Source organism: Melospiza georgiana, chromosome 8 (genome assembly GCF_028018845.1).
Source record: "Melospiza georgiana isolate bMelGeo1 chromosome 8, bMelGeo1.pri, whole genome shotgun sequence".
Lineage (NCBI taxonomy): Eukaryota > Metazoa > Chordata > Aves > Passeriformes > Passerellidae > Melospiza > Melospiza georgiana.
This window is the reverse complement of record NC_080437.1, coordinates 35,121,350-35,140,990: the sequence shown is the minus strand read 5'-3', so window position 1 is coordinate 35,140,990 and position 19,641 is coordinate 35,121,350. Positions and strand designations below refer to the sequence as shown.

At 45.6% G+C, this 19,641-nt stretch overlaps 2 protein-coding genes across 3 annotated transcripts in view; one reads left to right on the top strand and one right to left on the bottom strand.

Moving 5' to 3' along the window:
- DOCK1 (dedicator of cytokinesis 1) overlaps positions 1 to 19,641 on the bottom strand; it is a 279,185-nt gene that overhangs the window by 140,411 nt on the left and 119,133 nt on the right. The window lies entirely within an intron of this gene.
- The window catches only part of INSYN2A (inhibitory synaptic factor 2A), a 40,947-nt gene continuing 25,962 nt past the window's right edge, over positions 4,657 to 19,641 (top strand). The window contains exons 1-2 of the mRNA XM_058028593.1: positions 4,657 to 4,752; positions 16,495 to 17,647. Of these exons, the coding sequence (XP_057884576.1) occupies positions 16,500 to 17,647 (1,148 nt within the window). The 5' untranslated portion in view covers positions 4,657 to 4,752; positions 16,495 to 16,499. The remainder of the gene's footprint in view (positions 4,753 to 16,494; positions 17,648 to 19,641) is intronic.

Sequence of the window (19,641 nt, the reverse complement as noted above, 5' to 3'; positions counted from 1 at the left end):
ATTCAGATGGGCACAAAGGATTTCTGAAATGCAAAAAGAAGGGCTCTAAAAGCACAAGTCATCAGTAATGACGACAGCCTGAACTGCCTTTCAAATATGAACAAAATGCAGCCATTTAGGGGCTCATACATCACACTCTCCCAGACCCTCATTTATTTCCCAACTGTACAGGCTGCATGAAAATGGACCCAGAATTTGGCATCTACTGAGAACATCTTTATCAGGGAAGTGATGCCACACCATGCGAGAGCAGCTCAGACTCCCCACCCTTGGAAGAACCACCAAGGCTTCCCAATCACCGCTTCAGTTTCCTTCCCAAAAACATCTGTGTGCTGAAAAAAAACTTTTCTGAACTATAAACACAGTGAAAATATGACAAAACTCCTACTCCTATCCCAAGAAAAAGCAGATTTTCTTGATAAACATCTCCAGCAATTCGGGCTCCTGATGAGACAGCATTTAACTGGAACCCAAAATCTCAGCTTTAGCTGGTGAGACCTGCTGTTCCATTTTTTCTTCCAATGATCTGTACAATGGGAAATTGAGAGAGAGAACTAAATCCTGCTCATTCTTATCCCAACGAAGCACAGAAATAACCATCAGAGCTAATGAGGTTACTCAGCATTTTTCTTCTCTGAGCAGAAAACCCACAAAGAGCAGTTCCCTCAATCAGCTGTTTAATATTTCAGCTGTGCACAGGTATTATGGGTATTAGACACATATTCTTAAATCCACTTTATCTTCAGAATGTTCCTTTAAGTAAAGAGATGTGGAATTAGCACTTTATGTATAAAGAACTGACATCAGCAGAGGCTCAAATGAATTTTCCAAGCTCATGGAAAAGACTTGTTACGGAGCAAGACACCCCAGCAAATCTCCCAAATTTCTGCCAAACATGACTCCAAGAGACCTTTTCCTCTGCATCACAGCCAAGCAGAAAATATCCTGCCCCAAAGCAAGGAGCCCCTCCCAGGATTGGACTGTTTGAAATTCCAGCCAAGTTTGCTTCACCTCAGCTGGAGCAGAGGAGCATATTTAACATCCCTCCATTTCTGTTCCAATGGCAGGCGGGAGGAAATAAATAAATTAATTACCAATTTAGCCCAGAAAGCCAGGCAGTTATCATCTAAAGGCATGGAAATAATCACCTAATTAATGGGAATGAAGGTTCAGCAATGTGAATATTCTTGGTTTTAGCAAAGGCTGGGTGGCAGCATTGGTCCCAAGTGACTACAGAGAGAAAAAGCAGAACTTTGTCCACAGCTCTGCTTCAAATCAAGTGAACTTCACCCTTCTTTCATCTCCAACACAGGTGGAAAGTTCTGAAGTTCTGCCATAAATCAGCCTGGTCCTAAGGAATTCATATCCCTGCAAACCCAGCTCAGGAATGTAGTGTTGGGAATTAAATTATGCCTCCTAATATAATTTACTTAACATAGATCTGACAATCCCACTGGTGCTGGTTTGTCATCCTCCCTCCCCACACTGGGGGTCACCAAACACCTGGCAGGTAACTCAAGCTCTGGCTGCCACATGCTTTTCCCTGAGCTGCATCCAAGCTTTTCTGCACAAGAGCTTCACAGACTGTTCCAGAAAATCACATTTTAGTGTTCCACTGTCAGACCTGCGTGTTCTAGAGGAGCATAATCCCACAAAGCAGCTGCTCTGCAAAAAAATCCCCCCAGGCACAGCATTTCCTGGGGCAGTCCTTGAGCTAAACCTGAGTGAGGGGAGGACAGGCCAGGCTGAGCCTCCCACAGTCACCCAGATGTGTCCTCAGAAACTGAATGTAAGGAAAAAAGTCAGGTAAAACCTTGAGTTTGTAACACCAGGCTGTGTGTGATGAATATTTCTGAACACACACACAGGTGCATCCCTGAATTTATGGTGCAATTAGCAGTGAGGGAAAAGGGCCCCTCAGTGTATTTCTCCACAGAGAATGCCACTAAAAATCCATCTCACTGTTCTCCAAGCCCTGCTTTTGCCACTGCCCCCAGAATCCCCAGGCAGGACTTCCATTTGCACATGTCACTGCAGCCCCAAGCAGGGCTCACTCCTCCCTGAGTGGAGAAAAAGCCAATCTGGGAGGGTAGGACACTCCATGAGCGAGAAATACATTTATAACCTAAAAGAACTACAATTAATTGTCTCTTTTCTCTTTGCACCCTCTCAGGTTGAAGCTCAAGCATCTCTTCAACACTACATTTCATTATGCAACAGTCATGCTCAGCATTTTGAAAGGCTAAAATATTGACAAATGGGTGATGAAGCATTTCCAATTTCCCAGTGTATTTACTCTATGTGCTGTTACAGTAACATGAAGCATGATAATCACAAAACACTTCATTTTTCACAAACCCTGATTTTAAAAATCCCTGTATACACCAATGGTGTCAGCAGTTACACATGAATCTGGTCCACATCAGAAAGTGCTTTTTAATTCCCTAAAAACCTGCACAAGATGCTGTACAGTTTATAAGTGGGGCATATGCATAATGCTGTGCAAGACTAATCAGCCTTGAGACAACAGCTTCTAAATATCATTATGGAGAAGACAAGAATGATGTTTAACTGCTGCTTCTGTCAGACAGATTCTCCTTTCAAGTCACTCAGGATATCAAGTTATAGTATTTCCTTCCAGTAATCACGGGCTGGATAAACTCACGTTTTCAGCTTGTGAAAAAGCAGCAGCATCTCCTAGCACTGATCTCTTGGCTCTGAGGAAGTAGCCTGTGTTATTTCAGACGTGCTCACCCTACCATGTAATTTTACCCACGTCTGTATCCAGGCTGCAGCCAAAAACCACATTTATTTTCGTAGAGAGGAATCCACAGAGGACCTGGAATACACCAAGTCAGCACTGCTGGAAAGAAAAACAAAAAGAAAAAAAAAAAAAAAATAACAGCATGGTGGTTGCTGTTGCATCAATAAGCAGGTCGATATTGAAGTTCTTTGGAAAAAAAATAAATCTGACAAAATACCATGAGAGATGCTGAGTGTGATCCAAGCTGTGTGACAGTCCCTACCCGGGGCAGAGCAGTGGGTGCTGAGGAGGGCACAGCCCTGCCCTGGCACCCTCGCTCAGGGAAAGGAGCAGAGGGAAAGAAGGGGCAGCGGCAGCACCTGCACAGGTACAGGCACAGCGGCGGGGCTGCCCTCTGCTGACTGCCTGCCTGCCTTCCCTAGCGCTGCTCCGACCGCTCCTGCACAGCCTCACCGCGATGCCGGGCTGCCCGGGGCTCCCTCCCCACGGATGTCACACACCGGGCGCCACCCGGACCTACGCGGGTCCCCTGCCCCTGCCCAGCCCCATCCCGGGCTGGCAGCACCGATGGGCAATGCCGCGCTGCAAGGGCTGCCCAGCCCAAACTGCAAACACACCCAGCGCTGGGGCCAGGGCTGCTCAGCCCAAACTGCAAACACACCCAGCGCTGGGGCCGGGGCTGCCCAGCCCAAACTCCAAACGCACCCAGCGCTGGGGCCGGGGATGCTCAGCCCAAACTGCAAACACACCCAGCGCTGGGGCCAGGGCTGCTGCTGCTGCTGCTGCACCGTGTCCGTGCGTGGCCGGACTCACCCAGCGCCCAGCTCGCCTGGCCCTGCCTGCTGTGCCGTGGGGTCGTGCTGGAACACTTTGGGCTGGTCCAGCCGCTCTCATCTGCCAGTTCAAATCAGGGGTCGCTTCAGTAACCCCCTAAATCAATAACCCTCATGGTGAAGGCAGTGCTGCGACAGAGAACTCCGTGGCCCACACCTGCTGGCACCCGGGCTAGTAGACTTTCCTGCTGGAAAGTATTGAGCAGCAAAACTCCTGGGAACCTCCGAATGAAGCACAGACCCAACGCTTCCCAACTCCCAATTCTCATGCCTCTCATGGCATTTTCTGTCTAGCACTCAGGTAAAATACACACGACCTATTTGACTTCCAACTTTTTGCTTTTTAAAAGTGCAAAACATCATTGCTAAACCCTCTGTAAAATGAGAGAAAAGTAGGAAAGATGTGATTCAAGTTTTACGCAGATGATCACGATTATCAATCTCCTCTGCCAAACTGCTTCACTCCGAACTCGCGTCCATTTTATACAAGGTTTAAAAGCAAATGGGAGCAGCTACTCCTTTAGCACCTTAAACACTTTCCCTCCCAATAAAAGGCAGCCGTGTAGCTTTAACCCAGCGCTTCGCTGAAATTCCCAATGGATCAGCATCACCCACTCTGCGGCTGCTCCATCGCTCCCGTAGCGCGACTGGAAGCCCGGGCTGCGCGGGGACGGTGCACGGCTCTGTTATTACTGAACCCCCGCGCAGGGGAACCAGAGCAATAAAGACACAATAAAACGAGCTGCTCAGCCAGCCTGCGAGCGCCAGCTCCGCGCTTCTCCCCTCCTTGTGCGCGGCGCCGAGCACCGCCGCTCCATCGCTCCATCCCACCTCCCCCGCCCGCCCCCGCCGCCAGCCCGGCCCCCGGCTCCTCCTCCCCGCTCCCGCCCGGCTGGGGGACGCCCGCCGGTCCCGCTCAACAAGTTCCCCTCGGCGGGGACCCGGCCGAGGGGACCCCCCGACAGCGAGCCCCCGCCGCAGCCCATGAGGGCAGCGGGGGAGCGCGGCGGCGGCGGCGGCGGCTGCGGCTCCTCCGGCGGCTCGGCGGCTCCGCGGCAGATGCGCCCCGGCGCCCAGGCTCTGACGGCCAGCTCGCCCCGGCGGCTGGAGGGAGATGCTCGCCCAGACCGCCGCTTCTGCGTGAGGAAGCACAAGGTAAGGCGCTCGCCCCGAGCCCCCGAAATCGCCCGTCCGCCGCTTCTACCGGCGGAAAACTTCCTAGGGATGAGGAGAAAGGCTGGAGCTGAGCGCCAGCGTTATGCAATAGCGTATGTGCCTGCCTGCGAACAGCTCCTGCATCCAATAACTTTCGTGACAGATAAGGAAAGAATATCCCGATACGCGACTTTCTTCTAGAAAAATACCAGCGTTTCTTTGCCTGCTTCCCTTCCAGAGGTGCCTGGGAGGGGAGAGGGGTAGCCGGAGGATTTTTGGAGGATGCACGAAGTGCTTTGGCTTTTCACATGGCTGATGGCGAGGAACTACCGCTGCTTATTAACTTCAGCCATCCTAATGAAGTGTCCGTACAGCGACGATGGAGGAACACGGGATGTGTTCATCGCTGAACTTGCAGTACGGCACTTCATTAAAAGCCCAACCAACCCAAAAATCCTCCTCGGGGACTGAAGCTGCCGCTATTCAGTGAAGTGTGCAGGGCTCTCCCGATTTAACACACCCGAGTCCCCATCACCATCACCGACCACACAGAAATCAGGGATGCCGTGGAAACGCCGTAGGAAAACGGGACAGAGGTAGCAGGGAGCCATCCCTAAAGTCACAGTCCTTGCATGGTGCAAGGCATCCCGAGCTCTGCAATTGCACCGTGCCTCCCTCGCTGCCGAAGCCCTGTGCCGTGACCTGGGCGCTGTTAATGCCGTGTTTACGGGAGTTACGGCAGCCAGGGGATGCAGGGCTGCAGTTCCACGGGATGTGCCCGGGGAGGCGGGGGGATGGCCGGCCCCGGCTGAACAGGGACAGCTTGCACGGCTGCGAGCGGGGAATTTATTCCCTGCTTATGTCACCGTCTCCCGAGGGCTCTGTCCCAAGGGAGCCGTGCCCCCCTCGCAGCCGCCCGTCGGAATAGGGAATGGAGCGCTTCGCTTTGACCTTGTGTGTCTAAGCAGCTTAAAATCCTGCACGGAGGAGAATTTAACTCATTAGGCTCTAAGACCGGCAAGTCTGGGAAGACCTGTTTTTCCCAGCCTCGGAGAATCATTTCTTTTTCCCCCAGCTGAATGCTGGCAAGTGCAAAGGGAAGGCAAACCAGTCTGATATAAACTGGGAATTTATCCCCTCCTCTTAAGTGCTGGATCGTGCTCGGATTTACCAGGCTGCCAGGAATGCTGCATGTATCAAGGTTAAAATCTGGCTTCTGGATGGAAAAACTCCTAGCTAAAAATAATTAAATAAATAAATAAAAATAATCACATGATATGCAACTATGTCCTAGCCATGGACTGGGATTAATTTAATGTCAAATTCCAAGGCAACAGACCAATAGTAAAAATAGGAAATCAGGGAGAAGAATGGATCTCCTCACTCTTGGTGTGATGCCTCTTGGTGTTCCACCAGCCTGCTCGTGCCTGCCTGTCTGGACTACAACGATCTGTTCCCTCTGAGTACAAATAACAGTTCTAAGTTAAAAGCTGGGTTCTTCTCCTAGCATTAAAAATTCATATTTAGATGAAAATATCTCAGGGCTCAGGTATTACTAATTTATCACCTGGAGGGTGATATTCTGCTATTCATAGGGTCCCTGATTCCAGGAGAAATCCATAATGTAAATTGCTAATCCAGACTCAGACTGAATTGTTCTCATTCCAACAGTTCTAAAACAAAATTCCTGCCCCAGAGTTTAAGGTGCTGTTGTATTGAAAGCATCCTCCCTTCACATGATGGGGAAAGCTGATACTAAATCATCTTTTTTTAGGGCTTTTTTGTAAGGATGTCATGGTGCCCTTGATGAAAAATGTTTGTTCTTTAGGACTCCGTCATTATTAATGATGTGTGTTTTAACGAGATGCTCGAGATAATTCTAATCCTGGATGGAATCAGAGCTTTTCCCTGGGACTGACACATAAAAATCCAGCTGGGTAGGAGCACCACAAGAGAAAGTGCTCAGTTCCTTATCAAGAGGGCCAGCACTAAGCATTCAATGCACCCTTGCATTAACTGAGCTCACAAACGAGGAGCTCGTAAGATCCTCACTGCCTGTTCCCCCCGTTAACCACTGCACTGACAGAGCATTTCTGCACGAGGGGCACACACTGCATATTCTACACTCTAATCTAGATGTAATGAACTCAGCAAGAGGATGGTAAGCTCAGTGCAGAGGAGCACAGGGAAGGAGACCGTGGTGAAGGAGCCCAGGAGTGCCCAAGTGCCGAGTCACGGAGCGTGCGTCACCCCCCAGAGCAGCACCAGGCACCACTGCCTGGGGACCCAAAAACCCAAACTCAGCCAGGGACTGGGCAGGAGGCAAGGAAATACCAACACTAATGTCTGCTTCTGCAGGATTTAAAAGCCAACTTAGCCATGCCATTCCTTTGCTGTGACTGATGGGGAAACCAGTCAGGGAAACCTGTGAGCTTGCCAGAAATCCCTGCTAAAATCTAAGGATACCTCCACAGAGCTCTTGAGCTGTGATGTCTCAAGGCCATTCCTTATCCAAGCACAGGACAGGGAGAACTAGGGATGTATAGTCCCATAATTCATGCCCACTTGAGGAAATGACAGCAAATCTAGAATATCTGAGCCCATAAAAAATTCATGTGATTATCTGAACTAGCTATTAATAAAAAGCTCTTATATTCTACTTTATGACAGGTACAGTTTAAAGAACTGCTCAAAATTTGTCTGAGATACTAAAAAACATGTAAGCAACACATCTATTTTATAGCCCAGTACTCCCTTGTATTTTTACTAATCAGTTTGCAAATTAAATAGGCTTTCTGAAAATGAAATCATGAGCATATTTGAAGGAAAAAAATAATCTCAGAGTAGTAAATTCAGTGGGAGCTCCACATTCAGCCTCCTGAAAACTGGTGCTTGCTTAGAAAATCCTGAATAACCTCTGAACACACACAGGTACGACTCCCTGAGTATTGACACTCGATTTTAAATTGTTATTGACCACACAGAAATGTGCTCAGAGCATTCTGTTGTTGTAGTGGCACATCCCCATCTGAGGCTGTTTACTCCAGTTTTACTAGGTTCAGGCAGAAAAGTGATCCCCTAATACTCCTGGAACACTTCACCCTGTTCATGCTTTTGCTCCGTGTCAGGGTGATCAGTGCCTGCAAACTGCTTCCCACTAAGACATCCCAGCACAAGTCTCCCAGGCAAAGAGAACTGCATGTAAAAACAACAATTCAGTGATCAAACAGCAACATTTGGTGTCCTCTTTGCGTTTTTCTCCCCCTTTAGCGGCACCAGACACCAAGCCTGATTTTACTCCAGTTTTTCCAGCTAAATCCACTGGGTTTGATACAGAGCAGCATAGAGGAGTAAGGGCCATTTTCAAAGTCTGAATTAAACAGAGATGGACTAAAAAGACTGAAGACCTTCAAGTCTTGCTATGTTTAGGTGCAGATCCCAACTTCTAAATCATTACAACAGATTTCTGTCCTGGCAGGGAAATGCCGGAGCTCTACCGTGTCCCTCTCCGCAGAGCTGCTGATTTCTGGTCTCAGCCTCAGCCCTTATCAAAAATAGTTGTTAAACATCTCAGAAAGCCCAGCTTTAACTCATGTTTGTGCCATCCATGGGCAGGAGAAGCAGGTTGCTGCTGTTATTTTTGCCTGCCCATGATTGCTGGAGCAAGCCTATAAATAAAGCCCACGTAGTTACCGAATTAAACCAGTTTAAAAACAAAAGCAGAGGAAGCTCTTTCCATCTGGTCTGAGCGAGCAGGAATTGTCACAAGCTCACCAAAAAAAACAAGGAGTTACTTGTTTGTGCTCTTGCCCACCTTTCCTGCTTGTTTTACAGCTGCCCTTCTCTCCTCTTCCATTTTTTTCTCCCAATTCTCATGTCAAGGCTGTGATTGCATTGCTTGGACCAATTTTGGGGAGGTCAAAGCTTATAAAGCCCAACCATGGTGTAAATGACTTTTTAAAAGCTGGAACAGGGGCCCTCTGATGCCCAAGACAAACCCATTTAAGCAGCTGTGTGACTTCAGGACTGTATTTTAAAAGTTCATAACACAAGTAGTTCTGGTCTGGTTGGTTGCTTCTTGGGAGAAGGAAGAAGAGGGAATTCAGTAAAATCCTTAATTTTGGTGTATTTATCTATAAATAAGCACAAAATCTACAACAGGCCCAAAGTCTCCTTCCAACCATCAGTAATTGGTTGTTCATACCCATTTTGCTATTATATTCATTATTCTCTCCTGCAAATAGAGAGGAGAATGAATGAGGAGATATCCAGTACAGAAATTTAACTTGTGGATCAGCTGAATACATTTCTGTGTATCAAGGCCATCGGCAAATAAAACACAGCCATATCTCTACGGAGCTGACAAAGAGACAGATAAAACATCCCACTGCTGGAGAGAGTAATTCAGCAGAAATTATGCTTGAACTGCCTGCTCACAGTGATAACACTGATCCCTTCTGGAGACTGAGCCTAAACTGCTGAATTCCAGAGCAATCCATGTGGTTTTGTTGGTGAGAAGAACCTGGTACATTCCTGCATTCACAATTTGTAACAAAAGCACACAAAGCCGCAAGAAAAATGATGCAAATTATCTGTCTGGTGGCCAGGTGTGGTGCCTTCCCCAGCCAAAAAATATCCTTGAGAGGGTCTTTAATTATTACCTTAATAATCTTCCTAATCATCCCTATCACAAACAACCCATCCTAAAATCCAGAATCACAGAGTGGTTTGGGTTGGAAGGGCATTAAGGATTATCTCATTCCAGCCCCCTGCCATGAGCAAAGACACCAGGTTTATTTAAAAATCCTATTCCACATTATCCCAGCTCCACAACACCTGGGAGCAAGGTACCCTGCAATTCCACACTGTATTTGCTTCCCTCTTCATTCCCCACGTAGTTCTTCCCACATGGCACCAAAACTGTGTCCCCTGGAATGAGCAATTTCCATCAGCCCTGTCCCAGTGTCCTCCTGTTTGATGAGAACCTGGGATTTGGGGAGATTAAGACAACTTCCTCTCACTCAAGACATTGGCTCTTCCTTCCCAGGATTTCAAAAGCATCTTAGATCCAGCTTGGAGGAAGCTTTGCAGCTTTAGGGACTGCAATTCCCCTCAGCAACTGAAGCTTTTTGTTCTACTAGAACTCTTTTTGGGGTAACTAATGGGAATTTTTGTACAGTGCTCTAGCACGAGTCAGACTGATCTGTGCAATTTCCCCAACACCAGCACACTCAGATCCACCTGTACATGGGTAATTCAGAATTCCAGCAGAACCAGAACCTGCCTGAAACCAGAAACTTCAGGAATGTGCTCCTCAAGGTGACAAATGACACAGCTCTTGCTGGTGACTGCTGCCAGCAGTGGAGTGCAGAAACCCATCTTGACAGATCCCCAATTAACATCCTGCTAATGATGTCAGGTTTTAGACCTAAATTACCCAGCTGAGCTGTTCAACAACACTTCACACCCTCCCAAGCTTGTCTGCCTGGAACCCTGATCCAAGCAGAAGAGCTGACAAGGCTCTGATGCCTGACAGGCACTGACCCCAGAATGTCACTGTCATCATCTCCCTTCTGTAGGATCCCCTGCATTCCCAAGGGAACGCTCTGATCTGCAGAGCAAAATGAAGGATGCAGGATCTGGAGCTGGGACCTGCTTACCTGCTTTATCCTCTTCACCCAGTGCTTGAAAATCTCTGATGAACAAAACCAGCAGCAGTTCCTGGAGGTCTCACAGTCTGATCATCCCTGAGAGTGCCCAAGGCCAGGCAGGACAGGGCTTGGAGCAGCCTGGGACAGTGCAAGGTGTCCCTGCCCACGGCTGGGGTGGAATGGGATGATCTTTAAGATCTTTTCCAACCCAAACCATTCCATGATTCTGTGTTCTCAGCATTCAGCTCCCTCAGTGCAGAGCTCTGACAGTTTTACAACCCTCTTGGTCAAAGCTAAAGAGCAGCACTGCTTTTTCCCTGTCATTTGCCTGCTTTTTTTTTCCCCTTAAACACCCAGAAAACCTACTGATGTCAACTAAGAACAATTAAACTTCGTATTCAACAGTAATGCCAATAAGGAACTGCCTTAAACCCTTGTTTTAAACAACCTGCCCTTTAAATTATTTACCAGAAAGTCCCATAAAAATGAAAAACCTTCCAGTGCAAGTCCTGTGGCTTTTGCACTCCTGCAAGGCAGGACAGTGTGAGCAGAACTATTAGGGATTTTCCTAGCAACCCCTCCTCAGCAGCATCCTGCTCTTCTTCCTGCCCCTGGAGCAGGGACAAAGCCTTGCCCAGATTTTCATGAAAAAACAAAATAATGCTAAAGAAACCTTCCCTGCTCTCGTCCTGAGAGCCAGAGCTGCAGAGCACAGGGAGAGAAATCAGCATCACTCTCTTCACAGTGACATTATCTTTTCCAGTCCACTAAATCCCAGCAAATGTTTGAGATCAGAACACTCTGAATTCACAGGGACTATCTTGTTACACTGTGTTTGTTCCACTGGGAAGTTAATAGTTATTAACTCACCCCATAAGTCTACACTGGTTTTAGTGCAAGTGCAAATCTCCTGTTAATGGTGCTATTCCTTGCAAAGTTCTGTTATGGGGAAAAGAACCCTTATTTTCCAGAATTTTATCACATTGAATGGATTCCTTTTAATTTTATGCACAGAACAATATAGGAAGCAACAAAACCTAAGTATTATTAAAATTTGTGTTCCAAAAGCATAGTAGAGATGTCAGAATTAAAGAAAATTGCCTCTACCAGCTTCATTCAGGGAAACTGGCTTGGTTTGTAAGGAAAATTTTAAGTAGTTTATCCTCCAATAGATTCCTGTTTTATCTAAAAGTCTCCAGGCTTATTAAATCGTACATTTTATTTGTTGCCACTTAGTTCTGAAGCTGAAGCTCACAAGAGCATTTAAAGGCATTTATTGGCTATCTCAGCCATAAGCTATGACTTTATACATCATTCTCACAGAGCCTGCCAATGGATGGGAGGGGGAAAAGACAAATCCAATGCCACAGGATCCTGATAATTCCAAAGGAAGACTTCCAAGGCACTTGGAAATGCAGCAGTAAGGATGACTTGGGTATTGAGCAATAAATAAGCAAGTTCAAGAGAGACAAAATTCAAGTTCAGTGCCGCAGGGTTTCAAAACAGAGTTAAAAAAAAACACTGGTTTGACATTTAGCAGCACTGCTAAGTCTGTTATTCTACATGAACGATTCTGTGATGAAATAAAGACAGGCTGGGCTACCCCAGCAGCTTTCCTAACAATCCTCTCATCAGTATTTTTTATCCTCTAAAAACTGGGAATACCTGCAATCCTCAGATTTATCTGGAAGTCAGAATTTCTCCTCAGTCATTTTGTATTAAAACACTGCAAAATTTCCTAACACAGGCAAAGTTTCTGCAAATAACTTCTGTAATTAAAAACTGCCTAAGATAATTAATATTTTCCAATGCTTTTATCATGACAGTCTTTTTTACTGGACATTACTTTTATAATGATACTAAATAATTTTAAAGTTTTTAACATAACACTGTCAGATAATTAACCATTAGATTCCTTTAAAAAGAATAAAAATACTCATTAAATGAAGTAAAAATGTATGGGATATTTAAAATTAACATTAGGTTTCTATTCTGGCTTTGTTTCTACGAAGTAAATCTGAGTTTCTTTCTGCTCTTTATTTTTAACAGTATAATTGGATAAACATTTCATGGATACACTTATGACTTATAGACATCAAATAGTTTCTGAAAAGTAAGTGGTTTAAGGTGGTATTTAGGCATATATAATTTTATCTGAAGCAGTGGGGATTTCTGAGGAGAATGTCCAGCCTGGAACTTTCCAGAAGCCTAAAGATGCTGCAGATCACTTCCCACTTTCCGTGCAAAAAGCCAATTATTTGCAATTCCCTGCATTATTTTAAGCCAATCCATCCATCCACAAAATCCTGTGTGCTCTTAACACGTGCACAGATGTTTCCAGCTGCACCTCCAAAACCTTCCCTTGCTCTGGAAACCCAAGGACTGAAATCTGTGCCTTTCATCTGCATTTGGAACCTGCAAAGTTGAAGCCCACTCTGCGTATTAACACATCCTGAATCTGCTTCTGTGTCATAAAACTGACAGAGATAAAATGGAAATTGCAAGGTGAGTTCCAAATCTCCTCTCCCCTCATTAACCAATCAGCCTGGAAATTCCACACTGTAATTCTGCTCCCAGAGCAGTGACTCTGCAGAGTTTGGGATGCAGAGTGAAGGTCCTGCAAAGATTTGTGCCACCTAACTGATGGTTTCCATCATTACCCAAAGATTTTATACCCACTCAAAGCTTCCCTGTGCATTATTATTATTATTATTATTATTATTATTATTATTATTATTATTATTATTATTATTACTGTTACTATTATTACTATTATTTAGTTTATTTCCATATTCAGACATAGAGAGATGCTGCTTAAGGGTAATCAGCCACAAATTTATAAAAAAAATCAAGGCTAAAAACTGAAAACCTAAGCTTGCGATTACTTAAATATTTAGTTTAGCAAACCAGCTCTTTGTTTGGAGTAAGTACAGCGAAAAAGTTGAAGTCTGTTATGTGCATGTAATTGGCATCTGCAAATAAAATTCAAATTCAAAGGCTTTATTACCCCCCTGACAGCACAATGCATAAACTGAGGAACTCCAGCTCAGTAGTTTCTTCAAGTACCCAAAAACCCTGCAGAGATGATGCTGTGGCAGTGCCTAAATAAGGCAAAACACTTTGTCCAAACCAAAAATGAAACCTAACAGGAAATATTTTATCAACTCTTCCCTGTGAAGTGTTTAACTCACAATTGACTCTTTCCTCAACTGTTCTTTTATCAGCTGAGCACAGAGAGTTCCCCTCAGAGACACCAGGATCCGAGCAAGGCTTCAAAAAAAAAAATCGACTTCTTTTGGTTGTTGTCATTCCTAATCACAGATATCTCTAAAATTATTACTCCCAGCTACTGGTGGGAATAAAAACCTCTGGATATCAGCTAAATCAATCAGGCCTGTGCGGCTGGGAAAGGGAGACAAGCAATTTGGTGAAGAATCAATTTATTGGCTATTAATGACATGCTCAGAATTAACTGCAGAATGAAGTTCCCCATTTATGTACTCTGGGGGAGATCTCCAGATTCCTGGTTTCAGGTGGGTTTGGAATCCATGAATTCCATGGGAAGTCATCCCAAACAAACCCAGCCCCCAAAAATGATGGGATTCAAGTGGGAGGTAAAATAATCTGAAAATTGAGACAGATCACAGACACTAATGAAATATCAAGCCAATACTTGAAAATAAATTGCATGTTAATGGATCCTGCTGTCAAATAAGCAAGTGCCCAAAAACTCACTTTGACAACTCCAAGGAATCCTAAGAGATGGTGACTTTCAGAGCTAACAGCCAATTTTTGTAGCCTTTTTGGGTAAAAACATGGCTTTTTCAGACACAGTTACTGAATAGTTCAGATCTTTGTGAATGCAGGACTTCATTTTTGCCACAATTTCTTGGGAGCTCAGAAATTCCCACTGGCAGATTTGGAACTAATGGCTGTTGTGCTCTTGCATTTAGGGCTTTTTGGTCAACTCATTCATTTACCAGACTGTTGTGGAAATTTGCTTCAAGGAATTCTGAAGTGCAGTTTTGGGATTCAACAGCAGTTTTTACAATAGACTTTAATGTGGTCCAGCTGCAAGCTAAAGGACCAGGTTTGTATCTTAGCCAGCACTTTCTTCACTAAAACAGAAAACTACTGAAATTCAAATGTAGTGGATTTATTCCCCTCAAAATCTGTCCCTCATGAGTTAAGGGCACAGAGATAACTGATCTTACCCCCTACTCTGCTTTTATCTTCAGACCCCCCCCTTAGAATTTCCATTTTATTCTCTCTTTTCCCCCAAAACAGGGACTTGGTCACCTTGGTATCAGATCCTAGGCTTGTATGTATAAAATAACCAGTTGGAAACTGGGATCTGGCAATCTCAGATTCCATTATTTGAGTGGTTTTGTCCTGAATTTTCTCTTCTTTTTGCTTCTTCTACAGACTTTGCACTACATCAGTCACAGAAAAACTTCTTCCCCTTCTCCAACGACTGCTGCTCGCTCACCACTCCCTGAGCATCACAAGTCAGACAGAAAAAGGCCAACTAGGGGGGTTCTGGAATATTTCAGTTCCCTCTTCACAAATTACCAGGGCCAGGGAATTAAAACATGAAAAAAACATTAAGTAATGACACGTTTTCATGAGATTTTTGACCCAGAAGTCCAACCTTGGACTCTGTGCCATGCACATCTGTGTGTGTCTACAGGGGAGTGTTACTTTCACTTTTAAACCTCATAAACATGCAGTTTTCCACTGAAAATTATTTCCCCATTAAGCTTTCTTACTTTAAATGTAGACTAGTCAAGGATTCATTCCCTTGTGCCCTTGAGTGGGCTTTCTACAACAAATGCTATTATGGCACTTAACTCTTCAAGAGTTTCACATATTTTATTAAATAGACAAAGGAATTTTAATTAAAAACATATTTCAAGTACACCTGAAAGTCCCTTTACTTGTTTTACATTATACTCCCGAGTCCCTCTGAGGGTTTCAGCAGGAGATATATGTAGAATGTTTGGATTAAGTGGGAATTTGGTAATTCAGCAAGTCTCAGGGAGAAATTTGCACAACAGGAAAGTAAAAATTACAACTTCAAATGAGGTGTAAAAATGAAATCTTAATTATGCAGCTACTCCAGATCTCCTATGATCTGTACAACCACTGGGGTTTGGGGTTTTTTTGGGTAAATGCTGTATTAAGCAGTTGGCATCTTCTCCTCCTTGAGGAGGAGCTTGTATTTCAATGGCAGATAAGTAATTTCTGTGATTCATCACAGGTTTGGAGGTTTTTAGAGCTTTAGGATTTTTTGGGACAAGCAGCTGTATCATAAAGGCACATTACTGCTTCTAGGAAAGGATGAGTTGTTTTGCATTTGAAGCAAAACCTTAATTGATGCACTGCTGACTTCCTCCAAAACTTCACTAATTCACAAATTCTACACTCCCAGCACTACCAACAAGTTGCTAATAATAATTAATCTGTATTTAGTTTTAGCCATGTGGAAATTTTTTTATAAAAATCCAAACAGTGACACCTCTAACGACCAACTAAATCCTTACAAAGAATGCTGAATGCATTACACAGCAGAAACGTGTTTGGTAAGCAAGCACACTCCAAAAATAATGCCAGCTGGACACTTCTTGCTACTAAACATTTGCATTAAAGGAGAATTAAGGGTGGGCAGAACTCTCAGCTTTTCTTCACTTGGACAAAGACACTTAGTTGTCAATTTCCCTGTAGTTTTTACTAACTATCAGGTAAATTCAGAGGAAATTAATATTCCTGAGGGAAATTGCTTCCTGGGAAGCCCTGACATGACAGCCACTCTCCTATCCTGGGAAAATAGTTGTAGAATAACTTCTGGCACCAGGAAACCTCCTCTCTGAGGAGCAGGTATTCACAACAGATTGAGATAAAACATGATTAAGATACAAATCTCTAGACAATCACCAAGGGCTGCGACTCGACAGAATTGAGTGCATCGGTCGCGAGTCACATCCATTTCAGTGGGATCACAGGAACGTGGCTTAAATATTGCAGAAACCTCAGGGGGGAAAGCAACATTTCTGTTGTAACACGAGGCTTTTTGCACTGTTTTTGGCTGCAGGCATCATGGTGAGTAAGGAGCCCAGCAAATGCTTACTCACCGCCTCGGACAGCGACGTTGAGCCCGCGGCTTCCCTGGCGCTGGAGATGAAATACGCGCTGGATCCCAACCGGCAGATCAAGAAACGGAACAAAGCCCTCCAGGTGAGGTTTAAGGATATCTGCGAGGCCCAGAACGAGCAGAGGGACAAGCAGCTCTCCACCTCCTCCACACAGGACCCCGACAAGAAGGAGGCCAAGGCCATCTCCTACAAGACGGCCTACCGCAAGTACATGACGGTGCCCGCCCGCAGGTCCATCCCCAACGTCACCAAGAGCACAGGAGTCCAGACTTCCCCTGATCTCAAAAAGTGCTACCAGACCTTTCCTCTGGACCGGAAAAAAGGGAATATTCTGAAAAGTGCCGCGACCGTGGACACGTTACCGAGCGAGAACAACGGGTTCCTGATCGAGGTGAAGGACAGGGAGGGCCGGGGCGCAGGCGAGGCCGCGGCCTGGGGCAGGAAGGCCGGCAGCCTGCAGACGGCCGAGTTCATCTCCCACATCTCCGAGCGCGCCGCGCACGACAACGGCGCCGAGGCCTGGAAAAGCAGCAGTTTGCACAGTTCTCCCAAAGAGCCTCCTCGACCCAACTTGGCCGAGCCCGGCGAGGAGGAGCCGGCACGGCCCTCCAGCCGGGGCAGAGCGGCGGCGGCGCGGCTGGGGAGCGACGAGGCCGCCCAGCCCCTCCACGGGAGGGTCTTCAAGACTGAGGTGGCCACGGTTTACCTGCCGGCCTCGCAGCCCGACCTGCCCGGCCTGGGCGACTGGGGGCCGTGCCCCGAGGAGGACGACAAGAGGACGGTGCAGCTGAACGGGGTGCAGCCCCCGGCCGGAGATGCCCGAGCGTGCGCGGCGCGGGCGCGGTGCCCGGCCCCCGAATGTAGTGACCAGAGCCTGCAGGTCAACGTGGCGTCCGTGGAGGAGAGCCAGCCCTGCCGGACGGCCGTGGCCGTGAGCCAGGAATGCCAACAAATCGTGCCTCACACCGAAGTTGTGGACTTGAAAGCGCAGCTTCAGATGATGGAGAACCTGATCAGCTCTAGTCAGGAGACCATCAAAGTGTTGTTGGGTGTTATACAGGAGCTAGAGAAGGGAGAAGCTCACAGGGAAGGGTGAGTAGAAGCTTTTTTTAATGAATATGAGCTGACTGAAATGTCTTTTCCACCTTGAGTTTGCTGATGCCGACGCGTCCCTGCCACCACGCACGTGGCGCTCCTCACACGGAGTTTTGCTGCTTCAGGAGAAACCTGCCAGCAGCATTCAGATTGCTATCTGCCAGTCCCAGGGTGTAATTAAGTAATTATTTAACGAAGGGCCCATAATACATCTTCCTGTGCCTTTTCTAAGGAGCACAGAACGAGCCGCTCTCCAAACAGGATTAGCGAGGATGTTTTCACATCAGCAACTTGCATTAGCCATAATTCCTCACATGGCATGAAAAGCAGCAGCAAAACCTTAATTCTGTAAGAGACTTACCTTTTTAAGATTAAGGGATATTATTACAACTCCCAGTGTAATTCCCTTAATGGCATATGAATCTCATCTGGTTTCCTTTCACCTGAATTTTTCATGGTATTTTTATCAGAAGGAAATGAAATGAAAACTTTGAATATCAAAGTCTTTTCCATACCTTTCACACAGCCCTAAACATGACAAACCCAAGAAAAAAGAAACAAAATTGCATTTAACCCTAGCCTTCATTATTTAAATTAACCCATAAGGCGTTACAAGTACTGAACTGTAACTCAGTACAACCTTTAGTCTTTACCTGGACAGTTCAACCCATCTTTTATCACCTTAACCAATATTTTGCAGACTGACTCACCTTAGTTCCCTCATCTTTATTCAGTGAACATACCTGAAAAATGTATGTGTGCTGTTTTTGTGTTTTGAAATACTTCTGTAGTTAAATCATAATTTGCCAGAAGAGATCAGGGCTTTAAAATTAAAATACCAGCAGCTCATTCTACAAAAGCAGCACCTGCTTTTGTTCAAGTCAGAAAGGTACATCTTTAATTTAAATTTCTTTAGGAATGTAGGAATCATGTGCATCCTTAAACTCAACATGTCTGGCATTAAAAAGTCATTTTAGCTGGATCCTGCTGCCAACAAGGCTGTTGTGTTGTTACTTTATTTTACAGCTGGTTATATTATTATTTATATCCTTATCAATTATCAATATCAAGGACCTTATCAAGTCCTGGATAATCAGACTGGGACGTTTCTTGGCCTACCTGAAAGCCACACAGGTTTCAATGATCTTAAAGATCTTCTCCAACCAAAACAATTCTATAATTCAAATTTTGTTAAATTATTATTCAAAAAATAACTTCCCTGATCTTCTTAGCTTAGAGAAACTGCAGGAGCTTTGGCAAGAAGTGCCAAGCTACTTTTCGAATCACAAAATACAGAAAACTATTTCATCGTCATAACTCATCACCCGCTCGTCGACAACCCTGAGTGCACAAACACCCACATCAGAGCCACCTGCCATAAATACTCTGCTTCCTCCACATAACTACATATCCAGATTGTATCCCTTCCCAAAGACAGTACAGCCACAGGTGCAACAAACATAATAAAAACAGACTTTCTATTGCCCTGACAGAGCAGAGCTGTTAATGCAGCCAACGTTAGGAGTGCATCCCTGCCCTTGGCACAGGGATCTTGGCCAAACTATCCAGGATTGTCCTCAGATAATTTCTCTGCAGCTGTCAGCCTTACAAAGCTGTATTAGTGCTAAAATGGTGAAATTATCCATAAATCCCAGTTTAGAATATCTTACAGTCTCTTAGGCTCTGTACTGGAGTTTCCAAGGCTCCATCTGACCAGGAAGAGCCTGTTTAACAGCGCTGCTTTCCACTTGGAGCCACCTCCGGCTGCTCCGACACATCCCAGACCTGCCGGGCACAGAGGGTGTCAGGATGGGCAGGGAAGGAGAAGGAGGGAGATAAACACTCGCACATTTTCATATCCCTGCCTTCCAGAGCCTTCTGATTTTGTGGCTGTGGATGATTTGGAAGGAGACTGCACAGCTTTGTGCTCGGGACCTTCCGCAACGATGCCTCTCTCCAGAGCTGGGAGAACACTCTGTTCTCCTGCAAAC